The sequence below is a fragment of the Carcharhinus amblyrhynchos genome, chromosome 6 (genome assembly GCF_965287045.1).
Source record: "Carcharhinus amblyrhynchos chromosome 6, sCarAmb.v2.hapA, whole genome shotgun sequence".
NCBI classification, from domain to species: Eukaryota; Metazoa; Chordata; class Chondrichthyes; order Carcharhiniformes; family Carcharhinidae; genus Carcharhinus; species Carcharhinus amblyrhynchos.
This window is the reverse complement of record NC_137329.1, coordinates 83,966,718-83,984,184: the sequence shown is the minus strand read 5'-3', so window position 1 is coordinate 83,984,184 and position 17,467 is coordinate 83,966,718. Positions and strand designations below refer to the sequence as shown.

General features: G+C 40.5%; 1 protein-coding gene across 3 annotated transcripts in view; it reads left to right on the top strand.

Annotated features, from left to right (window-relative positions):
• The first annotated feature begins 1,695 nt into the window (after positions 1-1,695).
• The window catches only part of ttll12 (tubulin tyrosine ligase-like family, member 12), a 36,580-nt gene continuing 20,808 nt past the window's right edge, over positions 1,696-17,467 (top strand). The window contains exons 1-7 of one of the 3 annotated variants that reach the window (XM_080190820.1): positions 1,696-1,869; positions 4,943-5,103; positions 7,515-7,713; positions 8,487-8,646; positions 13,048-13,181; positions 14,247-14,323; positions 15,274-15,390. In XM_080190820.1, coding sequence (XP_080046946.1) covers positions 1,744-1,869; positions 4,943-5,103; positions 7,515-7,713; positions 8,487-8,646; positions 13,048-13,181; positions 14,247-14,323; positions 15,274-15,390 — 974 coding nt within the window. In that variant the 5' untranslated portion in view covers positions 1,696-1,743. Of the gene's footprint in view, positions 1,870-1,975; positions 4,826-4,942; positions 5,104-7,514; positions 7,714-8,486; positions 8,647-13,047; positions 13,182-14,246; positions 14,324-15,273; positions 15,391-17,467 lie in introns of those variants that run through there. The other 2 variants (XM_080190819.1, XM_080190821.1) reach the window with 2 other exon arrangements.

Here is a 17,467-nt window from a genome sequence, read left to right as displayed (position 1 = left end):
ATTGGAATATTGTGTCCAGTTCTATGTACACACATTAGGAAGGCTGTGAAGGCATTAGAAATGGTACTTTAGAGAGTTACAAAAATGGCTACAGGGATGAGAAACTTCAATTACAACGATAGATTAGGTAATCTTGTATTGTCCTCCTTGGAGAAAAGGATATTTGATAGAGGTGTTCAGTACCACAAAGGGTCTGAACAGAGTTGGTAAAGAGAAACCATTCTCATCAGGGATAAGAAAAATAATTTTTAGCAGTTCACCAATATGCAAATTTCAAGATGCTTGGTATTCATAAAGAGGTTAATCTGAACATTACACTTCAGTGATATGTGTGAGGGGTAAAACATTTTGCTTTGACTGTGTTCCTTTAAAAATCGCAGTCGCCAAAGGACTGTAAACCAGAGGATACATATTGAAGGTGCTGATCAACAAAAGAAATGGTGACCTGGGGGAAAAAACATTTTTAAAAAATCTTTCACTCCATTCTTAAAGATACAAAGCCAGTGCTCAGAGTGGACCAAGCAAACCCAAATCCACTCCTTGCTTGCTCCAAAATCCAAATTCAAATTTCAGTTGAATCCAATCGTGTTCCCCACAGTGGAGACAAACAAGGTCCAAGCTGACAAGTTAAGCTATTGCACCCCACCCTGAGCTTGATCTGATGCTTGACCTTAGTCAAAAGGCTGAGAAGCTTAAGGAAAAAACACTTCTATATGCATTATGTATCTCTGTAACCTTCCACCTTCATCAGAACTTCCCATCTTCAAAAAAGTCCAACAGGTTAAATACTGTCGTTGTCTTCCATGTCCAATAATTAATGATTATTAAAAAGCTGTGTTGAAAGAAAGCCATGATGTGGAGATGCCGGCATTGGACTGGGGTAAACACAGTTAGAAGTCTGACAACACCAGGTTTAAGTCCAACCAATTTATTTGATAGTAAACTCACAAGCTTTCAGGGTTTGCCCTCCATCAGGTGACGAAGGGCAAACCCCAAAAGCTTGGTTGGTCTTAAACCTGGTGTTATAGAACATAGAACATAGAACCCTACAGTGCAGAAACAGGCCCTTTGGCCCATCGAGTCTGCACTGACCACAATCCCATCCAGGCCCTATCCCCATTCCCCTACAACTTACCCACTAATCCCTCTAACCTACACATCCCAGGACACTAAGGGGCAATTTTAGCATGGCCAATCAACCTAACCCGCACATCTTTGGACTGTGGGAGGAAACTGCAGCACCTGGAGGAAACCCACGCAGACATGAGGAGAACGTGCAAACTCATAATGGTGTTGTCAGACTTCTTACTATTGAAAGAAAGCAACACCATTATATTTTATTACCAGTGACCCCCTTCCCAGAGTTATTTGTAGTCAAGTCCTCGAAATTAATAATTAATTCCTGGAGATTCCAGGGCAATCCGGGAGTGTTGACAGCCTGGGGATCTGGAAACTGTTGCCTGAGAGTGCTTCAACAGAGAATGGAATAAATAACGGAAAGATTACTTGGGAAAGGAATGGTAGTGATGGCACTTGATGAGTTGCATGGGATGGGGAAGGGTGGTGGCACTTAGGTGATTTGCAGGGACCAGGGGGAGGGTGGTGGCAATAATTAGGCTGACAGCAGTGTTTCTCCTGTGTGTTATTGCCTGCAGGAGGCGCCTGGACATCTTTTTGAAGCGGTGAAGTAGCAGCGCTGTGAGTTGTGGGCTCAGTGTGTGAGTCCAGGCAGCAGCTGTGACAATGGAAGCACGCGGGGAGCAGCCAGTGGAGCTGCAGCTCTTCATAGACACTCACCGGGCAGCGTTGGAAAGCTCGGGAGTGCCACCGCTTTACTGGGAGAGTTTGCACCATAAACTGGCTCAGGAGGTTGTGGTGCTTTATTATTTAGCAGCAGATTCTGGTAGATTGGGGCGGTGGGTGGGACGTGATACAAACTCTTCCGGTGCACTGAGCGAAATGTTTCCAAGTTTTTTTTGGTCGCGTGCGTCAATTTAAATTGTGAAATATTTCTGCACGGCCTTATTTCCCCCGAAGATTTTATGCACAGATTATGAATAGACAGAGCTGCCTTTTGATTTTAACAAGTTCCAGTTTGCACTGATATCTTGGCCCTGGCAGCAATTGGATTTAAAGACTTCGTACCGAGGAGGCCACTGCAGCGAGTATTCGTTTGCTGCAGAAGTAGCCATGGATCGCAGCTAGTGCAAATTAGATTTGGATGATTTTGAGTGGAGAGATTGAAGGAATGAAATTATATTTATCCTGTGTGTCTCATCGCCAGTTAATTACTTGTTAAAATATAGTTACTTGTTTGGTGGGTAATATGTGTAAATGATATTAATGACTACCTAATCTGTTGGTCGTAGTTTTCGAATAGAATAAAATCCCTGAAGTGCTGAAGGAGGCCAATCGGCCCGTCGCATCTGCACCAATCCTCCAACAGAGAACTTACACAGACCCTATCCCTGTAACTCCATGTTTTGACTCCACTAACTCCTCGGACCCTAAGGGGCAATTTATCATGGCCAATCCACCTAATCCACACATCTTTAGACTGAAAGGAAACCAGAGCACCATGGAGACATGGTGTGAACAGACTCCACAAGGTAGCCGAAGGCTGGAAATGAACCTGGGTCCCTGGCACTGAGGTAGCAGTGCTAACTACTGTGCTGCTGGTAGTTGAGGGAAAAATGTTGGTTGGAATACTGAATGCGATTCCTGTGTCATCTATTCCAGTAATCGTTTATAGAAGCCTTTTTTTAAAAAAATACTCCATCCTTAAATTTACAAAGCCAATGTTCAGAGTACAGCGGCCAAACCTAAATCCATTTCATGCGTGCTCCAAAACCAAACTCAAATTCCAATTGAATCCAGTTCATTGTTCCTACAAGAGAGATCCATGAGATCCAAGCTGAGAAAATAAAGCATTGCACCCCATCTTGGGCTTGATCTGATGCTTAATCTTTGCTAAAAGGCAGATGTACCAGTAGTAGTGATAAGAATTACTGATGTCGTAGAGTCTAGGATTGAAGGAACAGAGATCTCAAGAGTTGTAGAGCTGGAGGAGTTTAGATAATTGGGAGGGATAAGATCATGGAGGGATTTGAAAATAAGGGTGATAATTTTAAAATTGAGGCTTTTCCAGAATACAGCCATGGGTTTATTGTATTATCCATGAATTAGTTGGGGTTCCAGCTGAACTGTGTAGCTGCCAGAGCTGAATTTATCAGATTGTTTTATTTTTGAGCAGGTAGTTCAATGGCATTCTTCCAGTATTTCCAGTAGCATTCTTCTCTTGCCACTGGTCTCTGGCTAGCTATTAGAAGATATATAATAGTATCTACATTTAACTTTCATTTTGCCCTTTACTGCATCCAAAACATTCTCACGCATACACACACATTTTGGTTTCCATCTGTTGCTTTATGTGGATCAAATGAGACCTGACTGGAGTGTAGGATTTGAAGCCACATTTTCCTCTTCATGTAAGTTATTGCACCAATGGAAGGTGACATAGTGGTAATATCATTAGACTGGTAATTTAGAGGGCCAGGGTAATGCTTTGGAGAGCTAATTTTGAATCCCACCCCAGCAAATGGTGAAATTTGAATTCAATAAAAAGCTGGAGTTAAAAGGCTGACTGTGAAATAGTTGTTGATTGTGATTAAAAACCCTTCTCATTCACTAATGTCCTTTCAGTTTGGTAATCTGCCATCCTTACCTCGTCTGGCCTACATGTGACTCCAGATCTGCAGCAATGCAGTTGATTTTAAAATGCCACCTGAACAAGAGCAATTAGGGATGGGCAATAGCATATGCTGCCTCCCGGTAGTGAGAACATGTTTGTACCTGGGTAATGTCAAATTGATTGTTCAATTTCAGGACATTAACTGAAAAGATCTAATGATATAGCCATACTGCAACTTACAAAACTGCTTTTGAGATTGCCAGAATAAGTGACCATGAAGCTGTTGGCTCATTGTAAAACCTGAAGATTCACTAATTATTTTGGGGAACTTGCTGTCTGACTTAGTCTGGCCTATATGTGACACTAACGTGGCTGATTCTGAAATAACCTACCAAGCAATTTAGTTTGCCACAATCACTGTGGCAAACAGGGATAGGCAATAAATATTGACCTCACCAGTGGTGCCCAAATCTTGAATGAAAGGGGATGTGAGAGGTACGTTTTCTTACACAGAGGGTGGTAAGTGCCTGGAATGCGCTGCTAGAGGAGGTGGTAGAAGCTGATACACTAGCAATGATTAAAAGGCATCTTGACAGATACATGAATAAGCTGAGAATAGAGGGATACGGTGTGTATAGAGACAAAAGATCTTTAATTTAGGAAGGCGTCATGTGTCGGTGCAGACTTGATGGGCTGAAGAGCTTGTTCCTGTGCTGTGCTATTTTTATTCTTCATAAACTGACTTAATTTTACTTGTGTTGCCAGATTGAATTTTGAATGATCAGCTTGAGAAGAAAAGCCAGTTGAATTTTGAATAAGCACACTTTATGCTTCATTTATTTAAATAATGGAGCCACCATTTTGAATATGAATGTCAGTTATGAAAATCTAAACAATCCATGGCAACCAATGGCTGGATCATTTACTAAACTGAGTTTGCGAAGGAAGTAAAGGGCCTCTTAAGTACTGTTTATCTTGGCCTTGGATTATCCCAAAGACTTTTTATAGTCAATTAAATACTTTAGAATTATAGTGTAGGAAATCTGTGCACATCAGTATCTCTCAAACAATGAGATGCATGACCAGGTATCCTATTTCAGTGATGTTAATTGAAGAAACACAAAAGTGGAAAGCGTAAGTCAATTTGCCAGATTTTTCTCATAAGTATTACATTTCCTTGAAGTTTTACACTCCTTTCACTATTTCTCCAGTTTTGCTAAGTTAGTGTTACGTGTAATGTTATGTTTTCAGGTGTTCGATGCGGGTGAGGTATTTGGGATCATACAAGCGGAAGATGACGAAGTTGATGAAGACGCAGAACAGAAAAAGATGACGCTTAATCCTGGCTCACCGCTTGTTTACAAAGTTATTATCACCAAAGAAGATGGCCTTCAGGCTTCAGACCCCAATAGGTAATGGACTGTTTCATAGAGAAATGTGAAAATTTGGCTTAGTCCACTTTTTGCAGACTAAACGTTGCAAAGCATGGGCTGATTTGTGGTATTCTGAAAAGCAATTCAGCTCTGTCTTAGCTTATGAAAAGAGATTGAATAGACTGGGTCTGTACTCGTTAGAGTTTAGAAGGCTGAGGGGGGGATCTTATAGAGACTTACAAGATAACGAAGGGGCTAGATAGGGTAGAGATAGACAGATTCTTCCTGCTTACAAAGGATAGCAGAACTAGAGGGCACAGCCTCAAAATAAGCGGGGGGTGGGGGGGTGCAGTTTAGAACAGAGTTGAAGAGGAACTTCTTCACTCAAAGGGTGGTGAACCTCTGGAATTCTCTGCCCATTGAAGTGGTGGAGGCTACCTCACTGAATATATTTAAGTCGCGGGTAGATAGGTTTTTGACAGACAAGGGAATTAAGGGTTATGGGGAGAAAGCGGGAAAGTGGAACTGATCCACCTCAGATCAGCCATGATCTTATTGAATGGTGGGGCAGGCTCGAGGGGCTAGATGGCCTACTCCTGCTCCTATTTCTTTATGTTCTTATTTTCTTATTACTGTACATGAAACATTCTAGAGTATGTAAATAAAATAATCACTGAATTGCACGAAAGGTGAGTTATTTACACATGCAAAGCACTTAACTGAAGAGAGAATCTTTTTTAGGTTGAGGTTAAACTGCATGTTTTGCCAACATAAATGATGATTGAATGAGCCCCTTTTTGGGCGCCTTGCAATTCTGGACTTTAGTGTATTCAGTGAGTTTTTGATTGGACTCTCGCACTATGGTAATCTTCACCCAAAACTGCTTTGCCTCAGTTTAAAAGTAAATATTTTGCTGCACCATTTTCCTTGATCAGGAACTGCTCCAGTACAATCCAGAGTGTGTTAGCTTCCTGCTGTCTTTCTGTGCTGGATGATAATCCTAGCCCCTTTTTTGGGACCATCCCACATCAAGCACACTTCCCAGATATTCACTCTCAATTTAAGACTAAGAAAACTAAATTCTAAAGACACATGGGTCTAATTCTCCCCAAAGGAACAAAACAAGCCGAGAATGTTAGCCCCCTCCAGGTTGCATTTTTAACCAAATTCCAACCAGATTATAATATTTCAGATATTGTAAGGACATGGGAATCTCACCCCTAATGTATCTCTCCATCAAAGAATGTGATACAGAAGACCATGTGAGGCAAGTACATTCTAAACTTTATATAAGTTTATTAAAGAATCAAGCATGCAATTCACAGTTGATGCGAACAGTCAATTCTCATGCCAGTAGTTTAGGAAAAGATAGACAACCCAATCTTATTTCTAGTAGGGAATCCCATTTTGTAATCCAAATATTGTTACTGTAAAATATTTAAATTGGATATTTATCAGTTCTTAAAATAAAATTTGCCTTAAATACCTGAATTAGCACAAGAACGTGGAGTTAACAAGATTTTTCTGACCTAATTATGAGCTAAATACAGTAAGAAGTTTCAACACCAGGTTAAAGTCCAACAGGTTTATTTGGTGGCACAAACCACTAGCTTTAGGAGCACTGCTCCTTCATCAGGTGATGGGATTTCAGTTCACAAACCGGGCATATAAAGACAGAAACTCAATTTACAAAATAATGGTTGGAATACAAGTTGTGAGAATTTTTGTGCATGAATCACAAAAACTCAGTCTGCAGGTGATCAAGAAGGCAAATGGATTGTTGGCCTTTATCGCAAGGGGAATGGAATATAAAAGCTGCGATTGTACAAGGTGTTCTTTCTGTGTATTTGCTGTCTGTGGCTTCTGTCCACAGCTTCTGTGGCTATAAAAATTATCACATGTATATCTCCTCTGATCAATCAATTGTCTAATTATGATATTTCCTGTTAGTATGACAATATATTCTTCTGGTCTGTCTAAAGCCTGCTAATCTCATTATTGGGAGACACACATCATGTGAAATGCCTTTTGAAGTGCTGGTGGCTTCTACTTGTTGGTTTTGTTACATTCTTGGTATTGCTTGTTACTAGGCACATTTGTGACATAGAAAACTACTGAGAGAATCCATACCAAGTACTAAGTAATATATCTTTGCCAGCAGATGAGTTGATGTAGAAGTGAATCATTTCAGAATGAAATGAACATGTTCTTTATTTGACTATAAATAGTTACATACAGCATGGGGGTTAATGAATTCTAACTTTCAGAATGAACATGATGGATTCAATAAACCTCGGAATATAATATTAAGGCATACATTTTTAGATGCCCCGTTGTAGAGACAATCATGTGGTTTCTGACCTGTGTTTTTGACTATTGTATCCTTTTGCTGCTCTACATTAAAAGCTTTGTTATTACGAGACTTTTCATCAAAATTTCCGGTATCTCAGCATTTTCTTAATTGATCACGCCTGGACGTACCGAATGGATCAAGCTCGTCAGCAGTTATGGGAGGTCCCAGGCTTACTCCATCGAATGGCTAACCTTACTGGGGTGGATTTCCATGGCGAGGTTCCAGATGATGATGTTATTGATGATGTGATGGCAGCTATGTCGAGATTCAGCCATACGTACCAGCTATCTCAGGGGGTAAGTAAGATCCATGAGGCGTAATTGGGGTGCAAGAGTGACAGCAAATCTTTTTGTTAATGTAAGACAAGTTAGCTATAGAATCAGGACAATAGTGGTTAGCACAGCGCCAGTGACCTGGGTTCAATTCTCGGCTTGGGTCACTGTCTGTGTGGAATTTGCACTTTCTCCAGGTGCTGCAGTTTCCTTTCATGGTCCTAAGGATGTGCTGGTTAGGTGCATTGGCCGTGCTAAATTCTCCCTCAGGGTACCCGAACAGGCGCTGGAGTGTGATGAATAGGGGATTGTCACAGTAACTTCATTGCTGTGTTAATGTAAGCTTACTTGTGACACGGATAAACTTTAAACTGCGTAGTTAATTGAATTTCCTTAGAACACCTTCTTCAACATGGGATTTAACCCTCTGGTGAATTATGATGCTGAAAGCAGAATTGTACTTTATCCTGGATCTAACTGGTAATATCAAAAATCTAGCTTAATGTAAAGATAAAAGTCCAGTTGTCCACTTTGAAGCTTTGACCCCTAAAAGAGCAGCTTTTTGCTTTTAAGTTAAATAGGCTGCTATTTTGGTGAAGGGAAGGTTGTCATATGCCGTTTTATCATTCTGATGATCCAGGAATAAGATATTTAAAATCTTAAAGCTGCATTAGATTGATTTGCCACCTTCAGGGCAGAGAAAGTAGGGACTCAGTGTCAGTCAGGTTTGTACAAAATTGAAGTGCTTGCACACAAATTCATTGTCGTTGTCCTTGTGCCTGTACTTTTGTCTACAGTCAGCTGAAGAGCAAGTGCCAATTTGGTACGTTATGGATGAGTTCGGATCGCAAATCCAGCATTCGGATGAACCAACTTTTCGAACTGCTCCGTTCTTTTACGGGCCAGGACAAATTGCCTTCAATTTGCTTTGGCCACTGAGAGATCTCGATCATGGTGGTAAGTGACTAGGCTGGATGTTCCTGGAAATGATCTTAACCCATTTTGCTGCTCTTCATGGTGAAGTCACCAAGGAATAAGTTGGACTTCTTCATTTTGATGCCAATCTTTTTGAAAAAGGTTACTCGCTGCGCATCATCATTTAGTTGTCTCAGCATGTTTTCTGGTGTCCTGTTCCAAACTCCACATTTCTATTTTTCCATTTTTCTCTAAGATGATGAATGGGATGGATAGGATAGAGGTGGAGAGGCTCTTCCCGCTCAGAAAGGACAGTAGGACTAGAGGGCACAGCCTCAAGATAAAGGGGGAACAGTTTAGAACGGAGTTGAGGAGGAACTTCTTCACTCAAAGGGTGGCGAATCTCTGGAATTCTCTGCCCGTTGAAGTGGTGGAGGCTGCCTCACTAAATATTTTTAAGACGCGGGTTGATGGGTTTTTGATAGGCAAGGGGATTAAGGGTTATGGGGAGAGGGCGGGAATGTGGAACTGAGCCACGACAGATCAGCCATGATCTTATTGAATGGTGGGGCAGGCTCGAAGGGCTAGATGGCCTAGTCCTGCTCCTATTTCTTATGTTCTTATTTGCCCCAGTTGTGCCACGTGTAATATGATTTCTGGATTGGCTTACTGTGTGGTCGGATTACATTGTTGCTCTATCTGTCTCTCTCCTAGTATGTGTGCACTAAACAAAGCCACAGTTTGTATGTTACTAAGGGACCAATCATTTGTTCAGGAAAAGTGATCTGAGGCTGAGAATTCTGCCGCAAGTCTCTCAATCTCTGGACTCTGTAAAGCCTCTCGACCAGCTACCAGGTACAAGTTAAGAGTGTGAACTTGTCTGGATGAGTGTGGCTAAAACAACACTCAAATTTTGATACCACCCAGCTTGCTCGACTGACACCCCATCCGCCACTTTAAACCTTCATTTCCTTCACCACTGATGCTTAGTGGCAGCAGTGTGTGCTATCTACAAGATGCACTGCAACAACTCATCAAGGTTTCTTCACCATCACCTTCCAAACCCATGACTTCTACCACCTAGAAGGACAAGGGCAGAAGTCCCATAGGAATTTTACCGACTGAGAGTTCTCCTCCATGCCACTCTCATCATCCTGACTTAGAACTATATCAATGTTCTTTTCAGTGTTGCTGGGTCAAAATCCTGGAACTGCCCATTTGACTGTAGTTGTTCAGGAAAGTGGTCCTCCACCACCACCTTCTCTGGGACAGTTGGGGATGGGCAATACGTTGTCTGCATTCCATGAAAGAATAAATGTAAGGATAGAATGTAACCTGTAGAATGTTATTTTGTTTATCTGGAGCTGGAGCAGCCCACATTGAAATGTTAGAAAAGGGTAGTTGGAGACACAGTGGTAATTATCCCCATAAGAATAAATAATGCAGGGAATTATAATATGAAAGTCACATAGATGACAATTAACTCAAAGATAAAAGCTATGGGAAGCAGAATGACTCCAGTGTTCAGGAAAGGCGGGATGTTCACCACCCCGCCCCCCAAAAAGAAAAGCCTGAGACTGTAAATAAGTGGCTGACAGCACAATGCAAGTACACGATCATCTTCATAAATTACTGGGAATCCTTCCAGAATAAAAGAAATATTGGTTCATGAGAGAGAGGTTGCATTTGATGACCATTAAATACCCTAGAAGACTTGCTGAAACCACCAGATGATGATGTGCAATGGGCAACTTTTGAAAAGTAGTGGCATTGATTTCTCCATGTAGAAATATATTTTATCAGCTCACTGGTGACCACAGTAGTATCACGTGGGAGTTCTATTTAATTAATGCTATCGTTGACATGCTCAAATTAAAAAGTATAAACCTAAATGAATTAACATAACAAATTCAATGGAGAAAATGCCCTCTACTGATCCTGTGGGAAGCGGTTAATTGGGGTGAATACAAAACATTACAGAAACAGATTTGAAAGGGTGTTCAAAAGCAATGAGAGGTCTCTAACAAAGCACAGTAATTGGAGCTAAATATGATTTTAAAAAACATTACTCAGGTACCCTAACAGTAAGAGAAAGCTGCTGCTGATGATATATGAAGAATTAAGATGATCACATTATAAATATTCTGAATGGTTGCCATCTTCCAGCATTCACCGAAGAGTACCATGAGCAATATGCCACTCCTTATACTAATGTATCCCAGGTAAAATCAATGCCTTAAACATAAGTGAAATGGAAGTCCTAAAAAGGCTCAACAAATTAGATTAGATTTATCCCTGGCTGAAAAATAGAGGGAAGTCATGAAACATTGACACTCGGGAGGAAGTCACTGGGCAATAGGGAGAAAGCTGTAGGCTGGAAATGGTCTTAATTGGAAAGGGCAGCAAAACAGACACAAGGCAACAGTGGTTCTATGTACAATAATGGAATCAATTATCAGGAGTACAGTCTGGTTATCTGTACAATCATACTTGTTATAATTAACGTGATTTAAGAGGAAGATCCTGTCTTCATTGAGTAAGCTGGCTGTTAAAAGTTCTGTGATGCAGTACTTTCTGGCAGTCACGCTTTTAACACAGTTCCACATGAAAGGCTTGCGGTTAAACTCAGGTGTGAAAACTCAAGTATATATCTTGGAATGAAGCAGAAATCATTAGAAAGGCAGTAAACAGTGAGTATTTGTTCAAAGAATTTTACTTTGGAGATAGAGATGGAGGGGGTGACTGAGTGGGATGCCTCAGAGCTTGATATTAGAACCACTAACTTTATGTTAGTAACCTGGATTCAGAAACTCAGTGCACAGTGGTGAGACTTGCGGATGATACATACTCGGAGAAACTGTGGAAGAGGCAGTTCAAATTACAGAATTGGCTAAATAAAACAGACATGGGAGCAGAATAACAGAAGATATTTAACAAATGCAAATATATAGTGCTGCACATGAAAGTAAAGAAAAACTATCTATATGTCCCAAGAATGGTGTTAAAATAGGACAACAAATAAAGTTGAATGGGATTTGGGAGCAAACTTGATGCTCTTCCTATCAACTGGTGCAATCAGTGAAGGGAATGGAATGTTTAACCACTTAACCAAGACAGTAGAATACAGCCTGGGATATGCTAGGATCAAACTTTATCATACTTAGTCAGATTATCTTTGAAAACTGCATCTAGTTCTACTTGCCATGAAATAATAGAGAAATTCAAATGCTGAGGATGGGATGGAGAAGAGCCATAAAGTTACCCTCCATTTTCAGGGTTGAGAGTTGAGAGGAAATATGGGGAAAAGTTAGACTTTTTAAAAGAGGTTTTGAAAAGTGATCTGAAGCTATATAAGATTTAGTAATTGGGACAATAAATCTGCAATAAAACATTTAATTTAATCATAGCTTAATTTAGAGTTCAGAGATTCAAGCTGGTCATGAGCAAATTTCGGGCTGATCTTTCTTCAAAGCATAACCATGACTTTCAGAAAGATGTTGAAACCCTAGAACTACCCAAGACACTATTTAATGCTATGGTGGGTGGGAGGACAACTTTAGGATCTTTCAGGATGGTGGAATGAGCTGAATAGTCTTCCTAATCCACTATCATCATGAGATCTTTAACTTCTGTGGAAAGTGAACGTGATTGTAAATGAACCCAGGATCAAGTTGGCCTTCACATGCCCTCAACTTGTCAAACAATTTGCCCACACTTGCTGACAAAGCCCAAATGAATGTTATTTGCTAGCAGGTCACTGCACTTCAGAGTGAGAGAAACACCTTCAGGAGAAGGTTAAGCATTTAAAGGCAAAACATGGCACAGGACATGATGAGAAGAGAGGTCAAGACTGTCATAGCATCCAGTTGAGAAATGCAAGACTGACTGGTTGCAGCCTGTTACTTTTTGTTGGTTGTACATAGATTCCTACAGTACAGAAGAAGGCCATTTGGTCCATTGAGTCTGTACCAACCACAATCTCACCCAGGCCCTATTCATAAAACCCCACAATTTACCTGAGCTAATCCCCCTGACACTAGGGTTAATTTAGCATGGCCAATTAACCTAACCAGCACACCTTGGAACTGAGAGAGGAAACCAGAGCTCCAGAGAGGAAACACATGCAGACACAGGGAAAATGTGCAAACTCCACGCAGACAGTGACCCAATGTCGGAATTGAACCCAGGTCCCTGGCGCTGTGAGGCAGCTGTGCTACTCACTGTGTCACCCTGTTGTCTTATGGGATGCATTAGATTATGTTGTAATTATAATTTGTTTATCACTGTGTTAAAATACAGTACATTGTACACTTTTTTTCTGGCTCCTTGAATATTTAGATACAAAAGGTTTTGATTTTAAAAAACTTGAAAAACATGTTGGCGTTTGTAGGTATAATGGGATGTATGTGTCTCACTTTTAAAATATTTGAAAATTTCTCATAGATGAGGTGACATGGGATCATGCACATGGTGAACAGAATCCACTCATTAGGAAATGCAAGCTCTTACCTTGGGAGCCAGCTGATTTGAAGGAGGTTAATGCAAATATCAGTGAACCTTCAGACGCCTATTACAGGGTAAGAGCTTCAATTGGTGTGAGTATTTGCTTAACCTGAATGCAGCATAGATGTTGGCACTATATTTGATCTCCAGTTCACTGCGCCATTTAGCTATTAGTAAACAGATTATTAAATTATTCACTGGAGCGATGAAGGTTGCGGGGACTCCTGATAGAAGTCTACAAAATTATGAGAGGCATGGACAGAGTGGATAGTCAGAAGCTTTTTTCCAGGGTGGAAGAGTCAATTACTAGGGGGCATAGGTTTAAGGTGTGAGGGGCGAGTTTTAAAAGAGATGTACGAGGCAGATTTTTTTTACAGAGTGTGGCGGGTGCCTGAAACTTGTTGCCAGGGGAGGTAGTGGAAGCGGATATGGTAGTGACTTTTAAATGGTGTTTTGACAAGTACACAAGTGATATGGGAATAGAGGAATATGTTCCCTGGAAGTGTACGGGGTTTTACTTAAGTCGGGCAGCATGGTCAGTGCAGGCTTGGAACGCCGAAGGGCCCATTCCTGTGCTGTAATTTTTTTTTGTTCTTTGTTCCATATGCTACAGAAATCTTTGTTTAGTATTTCCTCCCACCTCTCCTGAATGTGTTGGTTCCTTGCTGGGCATGTTTATAAATGCTGGATAAACTCGATGGTCTGGCAGCATCTGCAGAAAGAAACAGAGTTAACATTTCAAGTTTAAATGATCTTTCTATGGTTCTGTTTCTTTCCACACATGCTGCTGGACCTCCTGTGTTTATCCAGTGTTTTCTGTTTTTATTTCTGATTTCCAGCACCCGCAGTAGTTTGCTTTTATGTTTAGTTTGGTGTTCATTTCAGTCTAGTACCTTTTTCCAGCTGGCTAACGTGGACCGCAGTAGTGATGTTTGAAGACTGTTTAATCAGTCAAGCCCAGCCTGGCCTGCACATTCTAACAATCCCAATTTACTGCAGACGTAACCATTTTTCTGTTGCTGAGCAATATGAAGTGTAGAAGTTGGTTTATGTACTTTAAATATACTGCTAATGGCATTTGAGATAACACATCGTTTATCATTTCAAAATCTTACCATGATGCACTTCCTGAATTTCAGACCGTTTTTGCTGATAATAAAGAAGTTTTACCACTTCCAATAGAAGCACCAGTCTATCAGAAAGATAAAATTTTCAAGTACGTATAAACAGTTATGTAATTCTGCTTTGCTCTGCAGGGTGATCATTGTGCTGCAGATGGACAGGGACCAGCAGGTTTTCAAGAACTTGGTGTGATTCTCTTGTATCTTTATAATGGTGGAGCTATCTAACAAGCACCTCTCACGGCCCTCTCAGTCAATGTCCTTGACAGTCTTGTGTTCACTTAGCCTGAGCCCTTAATTGGAAACAGCTGCAGGTTCGAAGAGCTTTTTTGTTTATTTGTTGTCTGAGCTTTCCCATAATTATAACAACAATTTGAGTTTCCCATACTTCTGTTTGAGAAGCCACTCACTTTTCTTGAAAATACACCCTTTGTTCCCCTTTTGGAGAGGTGACTATTTTTCAGAAGTGTGTCCCTGCAGAACTGCCAATATTTACGAGGAGTCCTCTTCTTATCCTTAGTATTCATTGCACAAAAATCTGTATTAAAATTACCTGCATGACTCAGTTTCAATTACTTTTTAAAATAAATATATATAAATGTGTCCCATTGATTGTAATGGAACCTTGAAATTGTTTTCTAACCTTATCCTTGATAGATTTTTGTTGTACAATAGTTATGGTTCTAAAGGGAGTGGGGCAGGGTTAGATAGAATTATTTAACAGACCAACCTGACCTAAATAAATGGTTTGAGGAGTACAATCTCATTCTGCTGTTGCTATACCCCTTAGGATAGGGTTTTGGCATTGATGGTTTACAGGTAACAAACCAGATCAGATATAGACTAGCGGTCTATATATTCAAACTTGAATATAGCTTGAATAATCCTATGTGCCTTTTCGTTATTTTCACATTCATAGCCCTGTCAAGTATAAGCATGAAAGGTGATTAGTTATCATATTATTTTAGCTAATAATGGTTCTCATTCAGTAGCTCTGACCTATTTTGATTTTCATAATGTTAACATCCCTCATGTTTCATTTCAGGGTGTATACAGAATTTAAACAAGTACTAGAGAACCTGACTTCCCCGCGCTTTGTGTTTACAGAAAATGAAAAGGAGGCAGATATCCTTTATTTGTACAACCATTTCAAAGACTACAGGTCAGTGTCTTGTTCATGGGAAGGAGAATATTCAATTCATTCTCCAGGGAGATGGCTGTCATAACCATTTGGTTTTCATTGTGTAAAAATGCATGCTGTAACTAGTTCAGCTTTCTACAGAATGGACGGATGAAAGAGACCAAAGTGCACAAGATTGTGTCATGTCGACAATGACAATCCTTGGCACAAGTTGGAATCCAACTCCATTTGCTGGGGCGCAAGGCTCCATTCGTGCCATCTATTCTTTCATGAACTTTCACAGGACAGAGACACAAACTGAGTTACCCACCCCTGATAAGCATCTTCACCTTTGGAAGGGGGAAATTCCTCCATGGGATAGTGAAGTAACCTCATATTGTATGTTTCTGCTTTAGTTGTGTTGAGAGCATAGGCTAATATCTGTATGTCACCAACATTTAGGGTTAGGTTGATCAGCCATGCTAAATTGACCCTAGTGTCAGGGGGATTAACAGGGTAAATATGCGGAGTTACGGGAATAAGGGCTGGGTGGAATTGTGGTTGGTGCAGACTCGATGGGCCGAGTGGCCTCATTCTGCACTGTAGGGATTTTATTATTCTATGATTTATATGGATACTATTAGGGCCAATTAAACCAGGCATGATCTGCTGAAATATAGTCCTGATAATGAAAACTTACAAATGGAAACAATCTAAAGATAGGTCATAAAGATTTCAAATGATGGGGCTGTGACTATTTCCTTTGGCAGCTTGGTCTTTTGTCCTTGGCAAGAATGATTGTTGATATACTGTCTTGGGAAAAAAGAATGGTGTTTGTAGTTTGTGTGGTTGGCTGCTTTGCTTCAGGGTACCAGGTACTTGTTGCTGTCAATTCCCACCAGCCCATTGCCTCTTGTATGGAGCACGGTCAGTCTTATTTTTCTCCCTCCTCCTACAGTGATTCTCATTCCAAATCTTTGATCAAGGATGTGTCCACTCGTATTTCCCGTACTGATTCATGTAGAATGGTGCAGCAAATCTTTGGATTGCTTCAACCTTATTTATATCTCTTGCCATGTAAGGATCCCATATACAACTTGCATATTCCAGAATTAGACAAACAAATATTAGTTAAGCTGTAACTCTGATATTCTTGTTGCAATACCAAAGATTCTTCCTCAGAAATTAAAGAACCTTGTTTTATTATCTGCTGAATGTGGAATCTTTGAAGGTTGTTTCTAAGATGAACCATCAGGTATGGTTATGCATCTATCGATTGAAGAATGTAAGCTATCTGCTGGTGGATCGTTTCTGTTGGTGAAGCACGTGACACAATATTTTCTGGTATTAAATGCCATTTCCTGTTGATCCTGTCATTAATGCCAAAAGATCATCTTGAATTGCACTGAATTGATACAACCTTGAGCTTTCCATGATGGATAAACCACATAGTCATCTGCAAATAGTCTTGCCTTATTTTTTAACTTGTTGTGGAGTAAAGGTTCTAACACAGATCGCTGAGGCACAGACACATCTTGCGGAGAGGATGATTCTCCATCACTCTTTGACTTCTGATGGTAAGGATGTACCAGACTCAATCACAGAATGCTACAGTGCAGAAAGAGGCGCTTTGGCCCATCAAGTCTGCACTGACACATGAAAGGCCCTGATCTGTCCACCTAATCCCACTTGCCAATACTTGCCCCATAGCCTTGGATGTCATAATGTCATTCTGATTCCACAGTAGTGAAGCCTGGGCAAGGACATTTTCATGAGGAACATTGCTAAAGAGAAATCCAGTATTGAGTAGTTTCATCTTTTTTGAAGTTTGAAATTAGGTTATTGCCAGTCTGTAAAAACTCTCAGTGGATCGTTTTGACTCCAAACCATGCTGACTATCTACCAGGATATTGAGAATTTCAAAGTGCTTCATGACATGAGAATGACAACATGTTTAAGCAATTTGCAAATGATGCTGGTGAGCGTTATAGATCTTTATTTTCCTAGCTGACTTTTGTCCCTTTTTTTTGAATATGACAGATGTTGGCTCGTCTCCACTGGCCTGGTAAGCAGTCGGTGGTGTTTAGCGTTAGAAGATATTGGTCAATATTTAGGGTTT